At 44.6% G+C, this 17,152-nt stretch overlaps 1 protein-coding gene across 2 annotated transcripts; it reads right to left on the reverse strand.

The window, feature by feature from the left end:
- Positions 1-1,174: 1,174 nt before the first annotated feature.
- LOC1280611 (cofilin/actin-depolymerizing factor homolog) lies at positions 1,175-14,215 on the reverse strand. 2 transcript variants are annotated; one of them, XM_061659171.1, is made up of 5 exons: positions 14,059-14,215; positions 11,791-12,103; positions 2,041-2,231; positions 1,829-1,934; positions 1,175-1,719 (listed from the first exon to the last, which is right to left on the reverse strand). In XM_061659171.1, the coding sequence occupies exons 2-5, from the start codon at positions 11,791-11,793 to the stop codon at positions 1,573-1,575; spliced, it is 447 nt and encodes a 148-aa protein (XP_061515155.1). In that variant the 5' UTR covers positions 11,794-12,103; positions 14,059-14,215; the 3' UTR covers positions 1,175-1,572. The 2 variants fall into 2 exon arrangements, with proteins under 2 accessions (XP_061515155.1, XP_061515156.1); XM_061659172.1 differs by lacking the exon at positions 14,059-14,215 and adding an exon at positions 12,241-13,446.
- Positions 14,216-17,152: the final 2,937 nt, after the last annotated feature.

Raw genomic sequence — 17,152 nt, forward strand, 5'->3', positions numbered from 1 at the left:
TCGCTCCTTCCCTTAAGAATGCTTGTCAGGAGGAAGAAACGAGATTCGACCTCAAGCTTTTCGAGCTATTCGAAAACTTTGTTCAGCTCTCACTGGAGCGATCAGGATCCGTAGTTAGACTGTCACCCCTTTAGAGTGATATGAATGATATCCTATCTGAACGAATGGTATTCATACTGCCAGCATTTTGCGATGAGGTACGGTGTCTAGAAGGCGTCGACAAGTCCAGTTCACCATAGGTGCAGTGGACTTAGGCCTGCCTCTGTCCTTTTTAAGCGAAACAACTGTAGACGATCTAGGCCTACCTTAACCACAATGGGATTGATATACCCATAACGAGAAAGACAGTTCCACATCATATAGGGATTTCAGTCCATGAGGAGTCAAAATAAATGAGCCCATGCACACGTGTTGTTAAATCGTACGAGTTTGACGGCCTTGCTGTCTGTCATCATTTGTAACTACACGCACTCAGGTGGCACACACTCACTGCTGTCGTTTATTCTTCAAAAAAGAAAAACTTCGAATTTCTTGCATCTGTTTTCCATCATTTTGTCGTCTTCGCTTACTTTATTTCTGTGACGCATACATTATTCGTCCGCGCTTTTGCGCTCCACCTTCCTTTTCACTTCATCATCCCCCCACTTTTCTTCCATCTCCTCCTCTCTTTTTTTCGCTACCACCTTTTCTGTGCATTATGGGCCATAGACTGCTTGTGGTGTTAGTGTGATTTGACTACTACTGATTGCGCGCGAGTTTCTCTTCTTCGTAGCGAATGTATCGCGATCGATCGATAATGATCTTGCAAAATGATGTTTGTTTTTATTCTAGCATGATCGTTACATTCATACTTCTTGATGTCCATGATTACACTTTCGCCAAAAAGCATAAACTTTCATCTTTCTTTCTTTACTAAGCATACAGTACCCATTACACCACTCGCCCTTCCTGTGGCTTCTTTCAGTAAACTCTCATGATGTGATTATTAGTGTACTGTTCCACACTTGTTCTCCAGCAGGATATACTTTCCCCAGATAGTAATAGAGTGGAAGTCTTCACAGACACACACACACTTCGTTCGATAGAGTACAACAAAGGGTGTGTGTGTAAGTGGGTTTGTTGTTTATTCGGTTAATGGTTATACGTTGAATATATAAATGAAGAGTGCTGAGGGTTTGTTCTGTTGATTTCAGTAATTTCTCTTTTTATTCTTAACCACGCGCGCTGCTTGTCGTTGCATAATCATTTCACCTTTTCCTACTTTCACAAACTGTCTTAGTACATACTGCTGCTTCGTCTTCTTCTTCTTCTTCTTTTTCCTTTCCTTTATCTCCTTCTTCCTTATGCAAGATTTTGATGTATGATGGTGGTGGTGGTGCTGGTGTTGTTGTTGTCGTTTGTGTAAGTGTATATAATATGCCCTTCATCTGCTTTTCGTCTCCTCCTTTTTCGCTGTGGTGTGGTGTGCGCGTCTCTTCCTTAAGTAGTAACCTGTCTACTGTGTTTGTGTAGTGTTGTTATTGTTGTTCCCTCTCCCTCTCACACTCCCTATCTTCCTCACTCTCTCTACTCTTACTGACGATCAGTGGCGCGCAGCTTCTCCTCGACCGCTTCCCGCGAGGCCTCGGAAAGGTCAGTAGCCTGAATGTATTTCTGGACGCCGACGAGCGACTTCTTCAGTGCGTCGAACGAGCTCGAGTACAACATCTTCTTCTTGACCTGCGCGCCGCGTGCATGAAAACGAAAGAGAGAGAGTTGATGAAATGTATTAGAGAATATGCAAACCGGAAAGCTGTTCGAAAAACAAAAGAAAGTGTCCGATCCTTACCTTGGCAGTGTCTGGGCACCAGGACATCAGGAACAGCTTCTGCTTCTTCGAGCTCTCTGACGTTCCCTGACACTGGTGCATGTATTCAAAGTCAAACAGTCCATATCTGGAAAAGAAGAGACAAATGTACCTTAAAATTCCTGAACAACAACACACACTGGTCCCTCCTCCTCCTCCTCCTCTTCCTTGCTTGACAGGGCCACACCACTTACCGGCATTCACCGGGGCCGCCTTTCTGTATGTCCTCCAGGAAGCTGTCGTATTCCGCGTTACGGTCGCCGATCACCTCAACATCGATCTGTTTCTCGTCGCGAATGTAGAAGATCACGTAGCGGTGCTTCTTATCTTTCTTAATTTCCTCGTAGGTGGTCTTGCACACGTCCGATACAGTTACTCCGGAAGCCTACACAGCAAGAGAGTGAAAAATGAAAAGGAAAGGCCAACATTAGTTAAAATTGCAAATAAGCGTTTTTTTAATATCTAATATCATTTAGTATGTCTTAAACTTAAGCAAAAAGTAAAATACATCTAAAATCATACATAGAACACGTGGAACGAGAGAAATCAACGATCTTCTCCAAAACTTTTCTTCAGTGGAAAACACACCCCTCAGGAGGGTTCGGGAAAAGAAGGAAAAGCGACACGCGTGATCTGTTCGCTCTCCTCCCTCCTCAGCCCCTTAAAATCCAATGACGGGAATGATGATGATACATGATGATAACAACGTGAAATAGACAGCCAAGTGGGAATGGGCAGAGCAGAGGCAGAAAAAGAAGGAATGGTTGTGGTGGTACCAGAGCACGGGATAGAGGCTCCTCGACCGAGAGGGAGAGCACACACATGCGCACTCTGACGTGCCGGTCGGTTGAAGTTAAAAATAAGCGCCATCTTCCCAACAACACACACACACACACACACACAGCCCAACCCAACCCAAGCGCGGTCGTCTCTTCGTCATTTCGGGAACATCTCATGCGTGGTGCTGCTGCTGCTACTTTGCGCTTTTGCTTCACTGTACTTCTGCTGCTGCTCTGCGCGCTGATAGCGGAAATAATGTTAGCCGGACTGTTTTTCTCTGTGTGCGAAAATGGGGTGTTGGTAACACACCGAAGGAATCTTTAGCTTGCACTAAAAGAAGTTTTTTTCTAGACGGAAGAGAGAGTAGTGCCTTCCTGTCGTACGTTTTCTTTCTCTTTAACAGAAGAGAAGAGAGAAGAAGAAACAAATTTATGCTATTGAACAGAAAAGTTCTCAACACACGTGCTTTTGCCTCCCGGAAGCATGGAGGAGCGCACCGGAACATTACGGCCAGACAAAATGAAATTACTACCGAAAATTCTCATACTGACATATACTCAAACATAGATATAGACTCAACACGTGGAACTCAACCACGAAATACAAACTCCGAAAGACATTGTACATTTCGTCTTACAACACGAAAATATATATTTTCCAAAGCGTGTTCTGCACCTGACACACACGTTCCCCCCGGCGTTCCACTTGATAGAACCCGCCATATCTCTCCACGCAAGTAAACGAATGAAAAGCAACGGAAAAATGCCGGCAACGCCTGTTGTTCTAAATGTAGACGAAAAAACACGTTCACCTTTCTTCGCTCGACTCAGTCTCCAAAAAGACAACACATATATCGATAGGAATCGGTGTACCGTATATTAGAGATCGTGTTACGCACACGCGTTCTCTATTGGCCCGTACCACACCAGAGCGCGTTTTCCTAGAACGACGCTTCTAACGGGTGTACGTACGCGCGCGCTTCAGCGCAACCTCACACACGCACGCAGCGGCGGCAGAGGTCTTTGCCATCCCGAAAAACCTTCGAACACTTCGAACCCCGCGAGCCAAGAGTCTCACGGCAGCAGCCGCGCACTGCGCATAGACACGATCTGCTCTAAATTTAAAACTTATTTTTGGAAAAACCATGTAGGACTTCCCGTGTGCGCGCGACGCCGTACAGCACATTCTGTGTTTCTAAAAAGCGTCCCAGGATGGCAGCGACGTGTGACAACAGAGTGGGTACGTGGAAGAGGAGGTATTACTCGTTTCCGCTTGTTTCGCATTTAGTTTGCAGACCAACTCCGGGAGTTACAAACCAATGAAAAACGAAAAATTCAATTGTACCCACTTTTACTTCATGGACAACTGGAATGTTTTTGCGTTCTCTTGCTGATGTTTTCCTTTAGAGTGCCATCATCATCATGACCACACTTATTCGCGCTCTGTAAAGGAGGTGGTCACATTTTTGCACAACTTCTGAAGTACGTGACGAACGTGTTCTTTATCGGTGACCTACAAACTCTGCAGAAAGCGCAAAATGTAATGGTTGAAGAGAAACTACGGTGAGAAAGCAATGTTGCAAAATGGGCATCAACATAGACATAACCTATGTTAAGTACTTCGCGTTCGAAAAGTGGAATACATTGATAAGGAATATATCAGAAAAAAATGTCAGTTGTGTCCAGGAGAGAAGTCAAATACTTCAAGAGGACAGCCAAGATACAGGAGTACACTTCTGCTCCAATTCTCTTGATAATATGTAAGGGCTAAATAATGATTTCCTGCTACAGAGTCATGTGTGTTGAGGTAGGCAGATAGATATTAAACGAGTCGAACAAGTTTTAGAGCAATTTTCTCGATCCATTCATGAAGACATTAGACTATATCTGTGGCTAAACTTGCCCAAGGGGAAAGAATTAAATTACCGACGCTAGAGAGTCTGCGAATATAACCTTTAAGAGAAGAACTGGTTCTGTATTCTTGATTTGTTTGTATCTATAGCTAAGATATGATACGAAAGAGAGCGCAAACCTGCTCCGACTTGCTATCAGTTAGACATGGGGGAATTGGAATTTAATTCTAGTGACTTAATCTCTGCAAGAGTCTAGAGTACTGTGTAATGTCTTATAGAGGCAGTGAGAACATCATCGTAATGACCTAAAATTACATACTTTCTGATGATGTTAACAAGCTGTGTAATGACAAATCACACCTAAACGGTAATCTACTCAAACCGTCTATAAAAAGGTGGTTATTAGGGGATGAGTAATCAACAGCACCCGAAGGTCTCTTGAAAACGAATTCGTTCCCAATCTAAAAATCACATCGATTACTCACAACCCAACAGATTACTAATCTCCTCCGGGGCAATCACAGACTACGTCCCAGGTACATAAAAGTAGTTGGAAATGAGTCACTAAATTGATTCATTTTAATTGCCAACAATTAGCTTAGCAAGGCATTGGAGAAAAAAAAACCAAATAAAAATCCAAACCAAGCACAAAAGAAACAAAAATATATGGATAAATTATTAATTTACTTATTATTGTCGTCCTTCAACACAGAAAAATGGCAAACGTGGATGGGGTTTGGGGTGGCAAAAGGTCGTCCTTCGCTTGCTTAAACAAGCAGCACGCATACGCTCGGTACAACAACACTGGATCACCAAAAATGGTTTGTTTCACGTACAGGCCCGGCCGATCCGATCGACGACTACCATCAACAGGAAGGAATCAATCCACAACCAAAAACATCCTCCCAAGCAAACAGACAGACACACATGTCCCCCACTCTTAATGCCGGTTTATGATTGTTGTGGTCTAATGTGTACAACACAACCGTACAGAGAGAGAGAGAGAGAGAGAGAGAGACAGAGAGATACGAACAGGTCGAAAGCCACACATAGCTCCACCAGGTAAGCGCCCCTTCCTTCCTTTCGATTGACCATATAAGGGCACATCGAAAGTGCAATAGAGTAAGGGAGCACCACACTCCTTCCCGCGTGTGTAGGTGACGCTATTTCGCCAAATTGAGACATTTATTGTTAGCAACAGATTTATACACAAATGTTCGTTGTGTTACGATCACATTTCGATCATACAAATCATAGCCGATTTTTACAACAGTATGATGAAACAACACGTGTCTGTCTCGTCGTCTGTTGGGGGTCTGAGGGTGGCGGCTGTGCTGGGCCTCACTAACCCGGCCTTTCCGTCAATGTGTGCGCTGACTCATGCAATATCGTTCGAACCGTGACCGTGAGAGCTTTGGATGGACACAGACAGCCACACATACAAACCACAGATGAAGCGAAACCCACGAAATCAGACGATCGAGAGACTGTTGTTGTCTTGCACGCAAACACACACACACACGCACACAAGCAACTTCTGATCATCGCGTCATAAATGGATCGTAGGTTCGCGGGTTTCGCGTGAATGCCACCAGGGGAAAGAAACCAGCACCACAAGCAGCGGTCACCAGTGAATGTTGCTTACACTTCAAGGTTGTGGCATACATTTTAGTGTGATGCACCTTTCCCATCGTCGTCGTTGTGTTCCGGACCAATCAATATAGGGGGGCGGGGAATGAGGACGAGGACGAGAGGTTGCAAAATTAACGCACGAAGGACGACACCACTCTTGCTGGGAGGACTGGGCGGGTTGATGAAGTTGGTGCTGGTTGCGTGTTTTCTCCTATTTTTATTGCCTTCGTGTGTCATGTTAACAACAACACCGTCAAGCTGGACACGTTTGTAACATCCTTTTTCCTTGTTGGTCATAAGTATATGCGTGCCCGTCAAGGTTCGTGATCGACAGTGCATCCAAAAACGATTGCATTGCACAAATATAGGAAGGAAAGCAACAGGAAGACACGGAAATAAACGTGTTAATACTAAACTCTGCCAAAACAGAATAAGAACTTGAAATTAAATTGAAAGGAAAATGCGTTTTAAAAATACTGTGGAAGACTTAATCCTAGTACTATTAAAAACATTTACATTTATTCGAAAATTCTCTTTCAAATCTATGAACATGCGCGCAACCACCGCGAAGGCAGTTTCTTTTATCTCTTCCAAGGACGAAATGATGATGTTAAGTATCCGTTTTTTCTCCAAAAATAAGAAAAAAGCGATTAAATTCTCTTCGCAAAATCGAAAGTATTCCAATCGAAAGAGAGCGAGAGAATTGGGGAGGTCAATGACCGGATGTTGTTGTGTGGAACAATGAACAAGGATCTTTCTCTCTCTCTTAAACGTTTCTAGTGTAAATCCTCTCTCCCATGTTTGTGTTTGTGTGAACGTGGCGGCGGTGATAGTGACCTTTATCAATCGCTGTGTGCCTCCCACAAAAACAACACCGAAGCACCTTCCGAAGGGTGTCGTCTTTGTATCACATTAAAAAATAGAGAAAGAACTATTCTCCCCGTCAGGAACATATTTCTGCACAAGACAAGGGTTTTGTCCTTAGCGCTGCTTTCATTCTTTCTGTGTCTTCGTGTTTCATCTCTTTTGCGTACATTGTGTTTGACTTTCCACAAAGAACCAAAGAGCCAACATAAGAGACAAAGAGAACACACCACCAGACCAACCATTTGAGGAAGAATGACAGCGAGAGATAGCGGAGAATGACATTTACCGGTTCCTTGTTGGGAAGAGGAAGCAGCAGCTACCGGAAGTCTGTCCGACAGTAATTGTTCGTTCGATTGCACTGGGGGGGAGCAGCTAGCCGACACACATGGCCAAATGAAAACGAATACGAGTGGAGACGACAGTAAATGCAAATTCGCTCTCTTCTGTCTGGCTTACCACCGCACACTTCTTAAAAACCAACAGGCCAATGAAACACAAGAAAGAGTAGCAAAGTAGCAGACCAGATAAGAACAGAAAACAGAAGCCGCACACCGAAACATGCCAAAGAAAGTTTCAATAATAGCTGCCGACAACATCAGCAACCAAAAAACCAGACCTTTTCAAAAGATAACAGAGCCAAGTGGCAAAGCATACTGATGATGATGATTCAACAGCTCAAGTATGTTGTTTGGGGAACACGACAACACACCACCACCACCACATTACTACAGGGCGTCTGGGGGTTCGTCGTGTGGCGTGAAGATGTTTCGCCTTCGCATGTTGATTATTGTTGCGTGCACGTGCTATCAGTCAACATTCGGTCAATTATTCATCATGAGACCCTCCTCCTTCCCTACCGGCGTTAGTGGCGAGAGACACACGCGTTTGATGCTATGAAAACCATAATGCCCACAATACTCGCGGTCACATTTTGCTGACCGTCACAACACAGATGATCTCCTTTTTCTCTTGTAACGAAAACTATGCTTGGAATGGGGGTGAAAGGAATGTTAAAAACGACGCATTTTTGTTTAATGGCGAAATTGGACTCTTCATGCTTTGTTGCTGTTTGCTCTTGCGATTGCACATTTGACGTCTGACGTTAGACCAACAAAGGCTTCCACGTAATCATTTAACTCTAAATCGGTATCTTCATCGTGTCGTGGCGTCGTATCTTATCACGATATACACATCGTGGCCCATGGGTCGCCGCGTAAATCCAACTTCGACCGGAAACCAAAACGATACTGAGTGTGTTTTAAGTGCACAACAAATGCAAACTCATTATATGACATTACAGTTCCTCGATAGTATAGTGGTCAGTATACCCCCGTGCCTATCATTATGTGACATTTGTTTGTTCCTCCACCGATGATCCGGGTGATGGTGCACTCAGCCCCATCCTTCTTGAAGACTACACATACATTTCAGTTGATAGTGAATCAAATGCATTCGCGACATCACCCTATTAAGTCGTTGGAGACTATTTGGCATCGTCTACAACGGGGTTGAGACATCAGCTAACTTGAGGAAGGAGAAGAATCATTAAGTCATACCGCGCTACTAAAGGAATGATCATAGGAGAGATCCTCCGGGATGATTTGCTAGGCTAGAGATCTGTTCATCAATATAAATCAACAAGAATTCTGTTTGCTGTAGAAACATGGATTTGTTGAAAAGGTAGCAAAATGCCTAAAAATTCAATATCTAGACTAGTGATGGGTAAAGTTGGCAAACATCCGGAGCCGTCTACGATGTGACTCCGTTAATTTCTGAACCGAAGCCGGAAGGTAGGTCCGCCCAGTATTATCCCGAGTCGTTCGTAATGATCTGGAGCCGTCCGGAGTCGCCTGGAAACGCCTCTGGATTACTTCGAATGACTCCGACTTAGACTCCAGATGATTCTAGATTATTCTGGACGACTCTGGACAACTCCGGACGACTCCTACTCTCCTGAAAGAACTTGTGGATCCATATTTTTCGGAGTCGTATTGTTATTGCTTATTAAACTGGACGCTTTCTTCAGTTCTTACTTCCACAAGCACCCAAATATACCTTTGTCTCCTTTTCATACCTCTCAATATTTGCCATCCATTTCCAACAGGTGTGCGTGTGTCTATGGAGCATTTCCCTCGTCGTACTTACATTAGCGAGGAAAAATCAGCAACTTGTGACACATTTTTCCCATCCATCGGATGATCATGCGATGCCACAGGGTGTGGGAAAGGAACGGGGAGAGAATGTGGAAAGAGTGTGGGATAAGGTGGTGGTCACGCATCTACTGATCCACTTACCCAGCTGCTGTTGCTCCTGTGCAGTGGTGTGTGTCAGTGGTAACGTGTGCAATTTTCCGCCCCACACAACGGCATCATCTTTCAATATTATTAGGCATGTCGTCGCACCAAGAGAGTGGGACCGACGACACATCGCCCATTTCCACCCTTTTCTAGCGGGGAGTAATTAACCAAAAAACATGATTGAAAAACTGAATTCTCATTGAACCGTCTTGGGCGTTACGCCCCGCGTATACCCCCTCGCGCGGGTACCGTTATCTCTTGCCAAACGCGTTTGTTTTATTCGTGTTGATAGTTGGCAAAACGGAGTCATCATTTGGACAAGTTGGTGTGGAGGTTGTTTCCCTCTACGCCTTGCCTTACACCCGCTCACCCAAAGCAGGTTGACTCATCTTGACCGACGACCAAGTTGCGCAAATAAAAAACACCGAAGAAAAAGCTAAACGCTCACAACTCAGCGTAAAAAAAACAACAAAGTGACGCCTTGCGATGCGCCTGTGTGCTCCACACAGCGCCTCGCACACAATCAACCGAACCGGCCCTTCTTTGGTAGTGGAAACTGGAAACACCTCGTCGCACACACGCGGAGATCTGTGAGGAGCGGCGTTTATCAGTATGACACACTCATCATACACACATACACCAAACGGCAGAGTGAACAACACAGATGCACTTTATCGCACAGCGCAACGCGCTTCATTGCGCGCGTGCTCTTGGTGTATGTGTTGGAGGAGAAAAGCAAAAAGAAGGGCGACGACGAGCAGAAAAAGGCATTACCCGGCTCATGAAATGCACACCAACACACTTATACATCAAAGTAGTTGTGTGTACCGGTCTTTCTATCTCTCTCTCTTTTTTTATCTTGTCTTGTGTGCACAAGTGTATTGGTGAGCGTAGCGGTGTTCCGTTTCTCGTTTCTCCATCTCATTCTCACACCTGGAACAATCTCGGCAATAATCATTGCCATGGGCGATGACTCACGCAACACACCATACTGCACACAAACACACACACACATATATACGGCCTATCCCTTCAACCAACGCCTTATCATATCATTATCCCCCTCTCTTCCCCACACATACAGACTTTCATGCTCCGTGAGATGATATCGTGACGGTTGCGTATCATTTATCTGTCTCTCTCTCTTTCACTCAGCGGTACACTCGCACACACACACACACAGCCAACTTTGCTTGCCGCCGCGTGCACACACCGTCGTCGCTGCTGCTGACAACTTTGACCATATATGGTAATTTGGCTCTGTATTTCACCAACCGTTGCTGCTGTATGTGTGACTCGAGCGAGGGTGTGTGCGCACACCCGGTGTCATAGTGAGCGAGAGAAAAGGACGGTGATTTTGAATGCCATTCACACCCGTTAATCATTCGCATATTTCCAGTGAATTTCTCATCGCCTTGCCCTGCCTTATTCCCATTTAAGGAAAAACAGGTGGAAACGAACTTCCAAAATTCGCACCAAAAAAAGCAGGGAACCAATTCTCATCAAAACAATCAGAAATTCCTTATCAAATATTTTTTATCGACGAATTGATTCTCCATCGTCATCGAGCGAGATATCTCTCTCGTACCCCCTCTCTCCTTTTCTTTTTCCATTGAAACAGTCATTACCTTATAAGGTAAATCGATGCCCTCTCTCTATCTCTCTTCTCACTCCATCCCTCATTGCTCATTGCGCGCTACATTGCATTTTCACCCAATACACATACACCACTCGTACACACTGACGAATCAGAAAGAAAGAAAAAAACATGTCCGTCACTTCTTTCCGGTCTTGACATTTCACGAATGAAGTGCACAACTGACAGTCGCAAATATTCTCCTCAAATGTCTCAGTGTGTGTATGTGTGTGTTTATTTCAAGCGATGGTGAAGCTTTTTTTGCACTGAATTTGGTGAAGTTTTCGGCGATCATTGACGCGATTTTAAACGCTTTTGATGGCCAAGAAATTGAATGAGAGAAACGAGGAAGAGACGGAGAGCAGCAGGGGAGCTAAAAATGCCGGGTTTCCGTTCTCGTTCTCTTTCTCACTCACTTCCTCTCGGTATCCAATGATGACATGAAATGCCGGCTGTTTCGCTCTGACGCACTTTCAGCTCGAAATACTACTACAGCCCTGTGTGTATGTGTTTCGCTTGTGTAATAGTAGTCGTAGTCGTAGCAGGCAATGGAAAGCTCGGTGCATGATGAGCCACTTCTTCCATACATACACATACACACACACACACGTACGAGCGCACGCACGCGCACACACTGGCTCCTATTTGGGTGTTTGAATGTACAGTTTCCGTCCGAAGAATAAAAAAAATATGCTTCATCGTTGATCTGGAAGGGATCGTTTTAAAAATTAACTTCATTCACTTCTCTCACACAACCTCGTTTCGTTGAAAGTGTTTTTGTCCACGTTTGGAGACCGTTCGTTTAACTTTCTTGCATTGACCGCAAATTTCCTAATTTCACTCGAACTCCAACACACACTCGCATTCCCCGTCTACTCACCATTTTAACACGTTTCTGCGGCTATTCAATTGGGAAGAAGTTTGCTTTGCCGGTTCTCTCTTCTGCTTCTCTCGCTGGTGGAGTTTTCTTTCACACACGCACACTGGACGTCACTCGGCCTTTTCCGCACACAAACAATACACACACAGGCTAGGTTTAGCTCCGTTTCAGAAAAGGTGTGACTTCCCTCTGCTCCAAAACAATGCCGTGTGTCGTCACTGCTGACACACAACAAAAGGTACACACCACACGGCACTTGCAAAAACGCACGCGCACACACACAGAACTACGTGTACGGGGTCGGTCGCTAAAACTGTGGAGTAGAAGAAAACGTTAAACAATTACTGTACCATGTACAAAGGGGGCAAAATGCAAAATGTGGTGACGAAAGAAAAAAAGCTGAAAGATGCCGGGAGTAACAACGGTCCCACAGTGTTCTCCAACACTTACATCGGCTGTCAAACTATGGCCAAAAGCACTACTTCAACTCGCTGGCGCTACTTGCTGTCTACACACAACTACCGTCCGTGAAAGAAAAGTACACTCTGAACGGCGCCTTCCACAGTGAGCAGCGTTTTACCTCCCGCTATTGCTAATGTGGTGCTTGTGTGTGTGAGTGTGCCGTTTCGTTCAGCGAAACCGCGCGTACGTGATATCCCCGCTGAACGGGTGACAAAGACAGCACTACTGTGGTCTTAGCAACCATCAAGCAGTGTAGGGGCGCGTGCGAAAGAGAGAACAACTCGCCCTGCCAAATGTGTGCATGCGAGTGTGTGTGTGAGGGGGACGAGCTTTGCATGAACAAGCCGGCACACTCATACACATAGAATCACCACCATCCGCACCACTACACAGTCAAGCTGAACTACCAACGTAGCGGAAAAATGCTGCGCTCCCAGCGAGCAAGCGGGCGAAAATCGGAAAACGCCGGTACGTCCAGTTTTCCACTCAACAGCGAAAACGAACGCCACATGTAGAAGAGCTTTTTATCTTGATGAAGAAGAGGAAAACAGACCTGGTACGGGGTGAACCGGAACCGGAAAGTTGCTTCTTCCATCGCACCACTCTCCTCTCCCTCTACCCTTTACATTTCTCTTACTTCTAGTGCGGTTTTCTTCTTTCTCCCATTTCCATTTGGTGGTCGTTGCTCTTCACTTGAAGGGGACTGGTAAAGCGAACGTACGCGTGTATGTGTGTGGTGATGGTTAAAAAGTATTCAGATAATTTTAAGCAGCCTTTCCAGTCCAACGAAAAATAGAGTGAGACCAACATACAGATAGCTCTTCCTCTTTCCAACTAAGGGAAAACAGACACGGCTACACGTTCTCGCTCATTAAACCCCGGCTCGGGCAACGTTTTGCTTCTACGGTGTATGTGCTTGATCTGTACTTCTAGCGCGCAGACACACACAGACGTACACGCTCATACCGATTCAAAATGGGTGTGTGCCCTACGGGCGAAAAACCGTCATCGGTGTGCCGGTGTTAGCGACCGTACCCATACACTTCCACACACACACACACACACACACACACACACACACACACACACACACACACACACACACACACACACACACACACACACACACACACACACACACACACACAGATGCAATGTGAGGTAAAAGAAACGCCGCCTTCGATGTGTGATGCCACTCTGCGGGAGATGCGTTCATCGCCACATAGGGAATAAACTTTGAAAAGAAAAAAAAACCCCGACAATCTGTATGATCGGAAAAAACATTTCCACTGTGCAACGTTGCATTTTCTCTGCAGCCCACCGCGGCACATAGGCAACACGGGAGCGAGAGAGGGCGTAGGGAAGATATGTGAATGAGAGAAAAGAAGAAGACCGAACCTTCGATATCGCTTCCTTCTCCTCTTCACCACACACCGCCCAAGAGAACAATTGCACATTTGCCAAACATACTAGCGAAAATTACACAAACGTACATGGCACACTCACCCACACACACACACACTAGCAAAGTGACTGATTGGCGATAGAAAAAGCCTGCAAACGTTACATTTGTAGCACCTTTTTCGGCTAACAAAAAGAACGCATGAACGCACTGCTTGCTCTCACACACACACACATTCACGTACACGCGCACCGTACTTTTGCACACCGCTTGCTGCAGGTGAGGGATTGTGTATCCTCTCGTTCGATGACGCATCTTTTCTTCGCACGAAGTTTACTCGAATGGCCGGTTAGTTTCCTTCATCCTAAAAATCCTAGAATGCAAAATCCCAGCGGTGTGCTTACCTGAGGAAAACAAGACCAATTCTAGCCGAAAGGGTCGACGACACCGGGAAAGCGAGAAAGACACGTCTGCTCGCTGTGAGTGCTTGCGGGAAGAATGGCGTATGCGACGGTTCACAACAAATCAAAGGTAGCGAAGAAATCGGCACGCCGACTGGCTAATGTAAACCCAGTGACCAAGCGAACGCAATACACAGGTGGGCGCACGCTGCCCAATCAACAGACAGAATCGGTACAGTGCAACGCAAAAAATAGGTCGTGATTAGATGAGGTTTGTCGAAACACATTGCAAGAAAAGGACAGCAATATAATGATGATTTATAATACGCTATCTATTGAGCAAAGCAGTGAAGCAATGAAGCTTTCATTTTTTATCCTGACCTGTTGTAAAAGCACGATGATACACAAATTAAACAATAGCTGATAGAAATTATCGCAGACGCTTGGTTTTGTTGCCATCTACACTAGTGATGGGAAAAATGAAGTTTTTGTCGGAATCGATTCCGGCTAGCTCCGCAGTTTTCTGGAATCGATTCCGGATAGTAGGTCCGGAATCAGTTTCCGGAATCGATTCCGGAATCGGCTCCGGAATCGGAATCGACTCCGGAATCGGCTCCAGAGATGATTCCGGAATCGGTTCCGGAATCGACTCCGGAATCGGCTCCGGAATAGGAATCGGTACCGGAATCAACTTCGGAATCGGCTCCGGAATAGGAATCGGTTCCGGAATCGACTCCGGAATCGGTTCCGGAATCGGAGTCGGTTCCGGAATCGAAGTCGGTTCCGGAATCGACTCCGGAATCGACTCCGGAATCGGTTTCGAAATCGAAGTCGGCTCTCGAATCGGAAATGGCTCATAAATTAGAATCGGCTACCAAACGGAGTCAGTTTCGGCATCGCCAGCAAGCATTCCAGCATCGGAATCGGCTCCGGAATTGATTCCGAACACGGAATCGGAATCAGGTAGGTCCGATTCCGAGCTCCCACCACTAATCTACACACAAGCTACACACACGAAGCTTGGCGAACTTTTTGACATAAGAAATGGAGGCGCCATGTACGTGACCATGTACAGTATGTCTCAAAAATTATCGTCATCAAGAGCATATTATTTTGCCCAAGAAAATATATATTTTTATGAAGATTTTGCTCATTTGCAAATATTGCATACCCTTTATTAAACTCTTCACATGTATTATTTAAAAATATGATTTTTTTTTAATTCTTTTTTATTATCACCGCAGATTCAAATAGAGGAATAAAAGAAAACAGATAGTTCAAACAGTTAAACAAAAAAATAGTTTGGTGTGAAAATAAATACGCATTATTACATAAATAAGAATGAAAAATGACTTTCCGAATATTGAATAAATTGGAAATGGTGTAGATAAAATTTGAAAAACACTGTGTGTCATATTAACCCGAATAAAAAAAAAACGAGTGTAACGGAATACGTCGTTATGATGTTACGCTGGCAAATGTCATATTCTCTTAAGAAACTCTATTTGATTTTTAACGGCTTTAAAAAACTGTTAATAATCAAATAGAGTTTCTTAAGGCTAATTGGGCCGTGTGCTCATTAAAAAGCGTCCTAGTTCCACAAAGTAGCGCTTCGCTTGGCTAATGAGACGTTTCACCTTTCGCCACGTACCGGCGGAACGCAGGTGCTTCCTTACCCATCGTTGAGCAGAATGAGAATGCTTTTTAGTTTAGAATAGTTTAGTCATAGGCGAAAGCTCCCAAATAGCCAACTCGTACTTTATAGCTGATTTGGGGCTGTTAAATCATTCCAATGTCGTACTTTGTGGCTGATTAAGAGATAGACGGTACTTTGCGGAACTATGGAGCTTTTTAACAGGCACATGGCACTCTCAGGAACCTTGTAGCTGTTTAGCCTGATGTATATGGTTCACGATGGAACTTGAAGGCTTGTTAAGAAAGCGTACCGAACTTGATGGAACTTTATAGCTTTTTAATGCATGACATCGGTACGAGGTGGCCCTTGTCAAAATCTCAAAGACTGTTGCCGTCAATCATCTCGTTGCTGCTGTTCAAGCTAGATAAGTTAATTAAAGAAGAAATATTGATTGAAGTGATTGTGATTTTTAGTAAACTATGTAAAATTATGCAAAATACAAGAACTTTTAGAGTTTTAAAATAAACATGAACATAAAAAACAGAAATCGTGTTGCTTTTTTCATTGATGACGCCTTGCTTGAAAATAAAACGCAAAGAAAAATAATCCCTGGCACCGTGGCATAAGAAAGCTGTTTAGGCGCTATTTGAAAGACCCACATGGAACTTTGATGCTGTTTATCTGCTGCAAAAGGCGAATTCAAGAAGCGATCTTTAGCATGCCAAAATTAGTCATACCGGTAAGTCTTGCTAGCGAGGACGGTACTTCATATGGCCATAGAATAGGCAGCCCAAGGAGGGTGGGGGTTCGAATACAGTTTGCTAAAGATTTTAAAGTGTACGCCAATGCAATCCCATCTGTATGTTACAAATCATGGAAAAGATTAGAATGAAATGATGAGACCTTGCTGATGATATGGTAGTGGAACTTTAAATGTGTGGTGTGATCGTCAGGCCGGTCTCGTAGTACAGTCGTCAACTCGTACGACTTAACAACATGCCCGTTATGGGTTCAAGCCCCAAATAGACCGTGCCGCCATACGTAGGATTGACTATCCTGCTATGGGGGGAAATCAATTAGTCACTGAAAGCCAAACCCACAAGAGGTAAAGGCAGGCCGTGACCGACAACGGTTGTTGAGCCAAAGAAGAAGAAAGAAGAGAGTGATCGTCAGGTTTGAAGCGATACTTCAATGGATGCGCTTGGTCCCTGACTGCACTGAGGAGGCTGCGTACTGCAGTTTGGTCACTTAACTCCGATCTGTTTGGGCTGTGTCTGAAACCACCTCTACTGTACGGATGATCGTCTTCCTTATTGGTACGCTGTTACCTTACAGTTACCTACTCTTGCACCGTGGACCGTGTCTATCTGAGGTAGCAAAAAACACGCGTAGAAAGATGACGCGTACCGTTCATAAATATTGTTTGTAAATATTATACATTATCAGATATAAACGTATGCA

Source organism: Anopheles gambiae, chromosome 3, assembly GCF_943734735.2.
Source record: "Anopheles gambiae chromosome 3, idAnoGambNW_F1_1, whole genome shotgun sequence".
Classification (NCBI taxonomy): domain Eukaryota; kingdom Metazoa; phylum Arthropoda; class Insecta; order Diptera; family Culicidae; genus Anopheles; species Anopheles gambiae.

Bases quoted from the DNA above. Each gene is read 5' to 3' on its own strand.
- LOC1280611 (XM_061659171.1), bottom strand. The intron at 1,935-2,040 runs GTAAGTGGTGTG...CTTCTTTTCCAG, and splicing joins GGCGGCCCCGGTGAATGCCG to ATATGGACTGTTTGACTTTG. The intron at 1,720-1,828 runs GTAAGGATCGGA...CGCGGCGCGCAG, and splicing joins GGTGCCCAGACACTGCCAAG to GTCAAGAAGAAGATGTTGTA.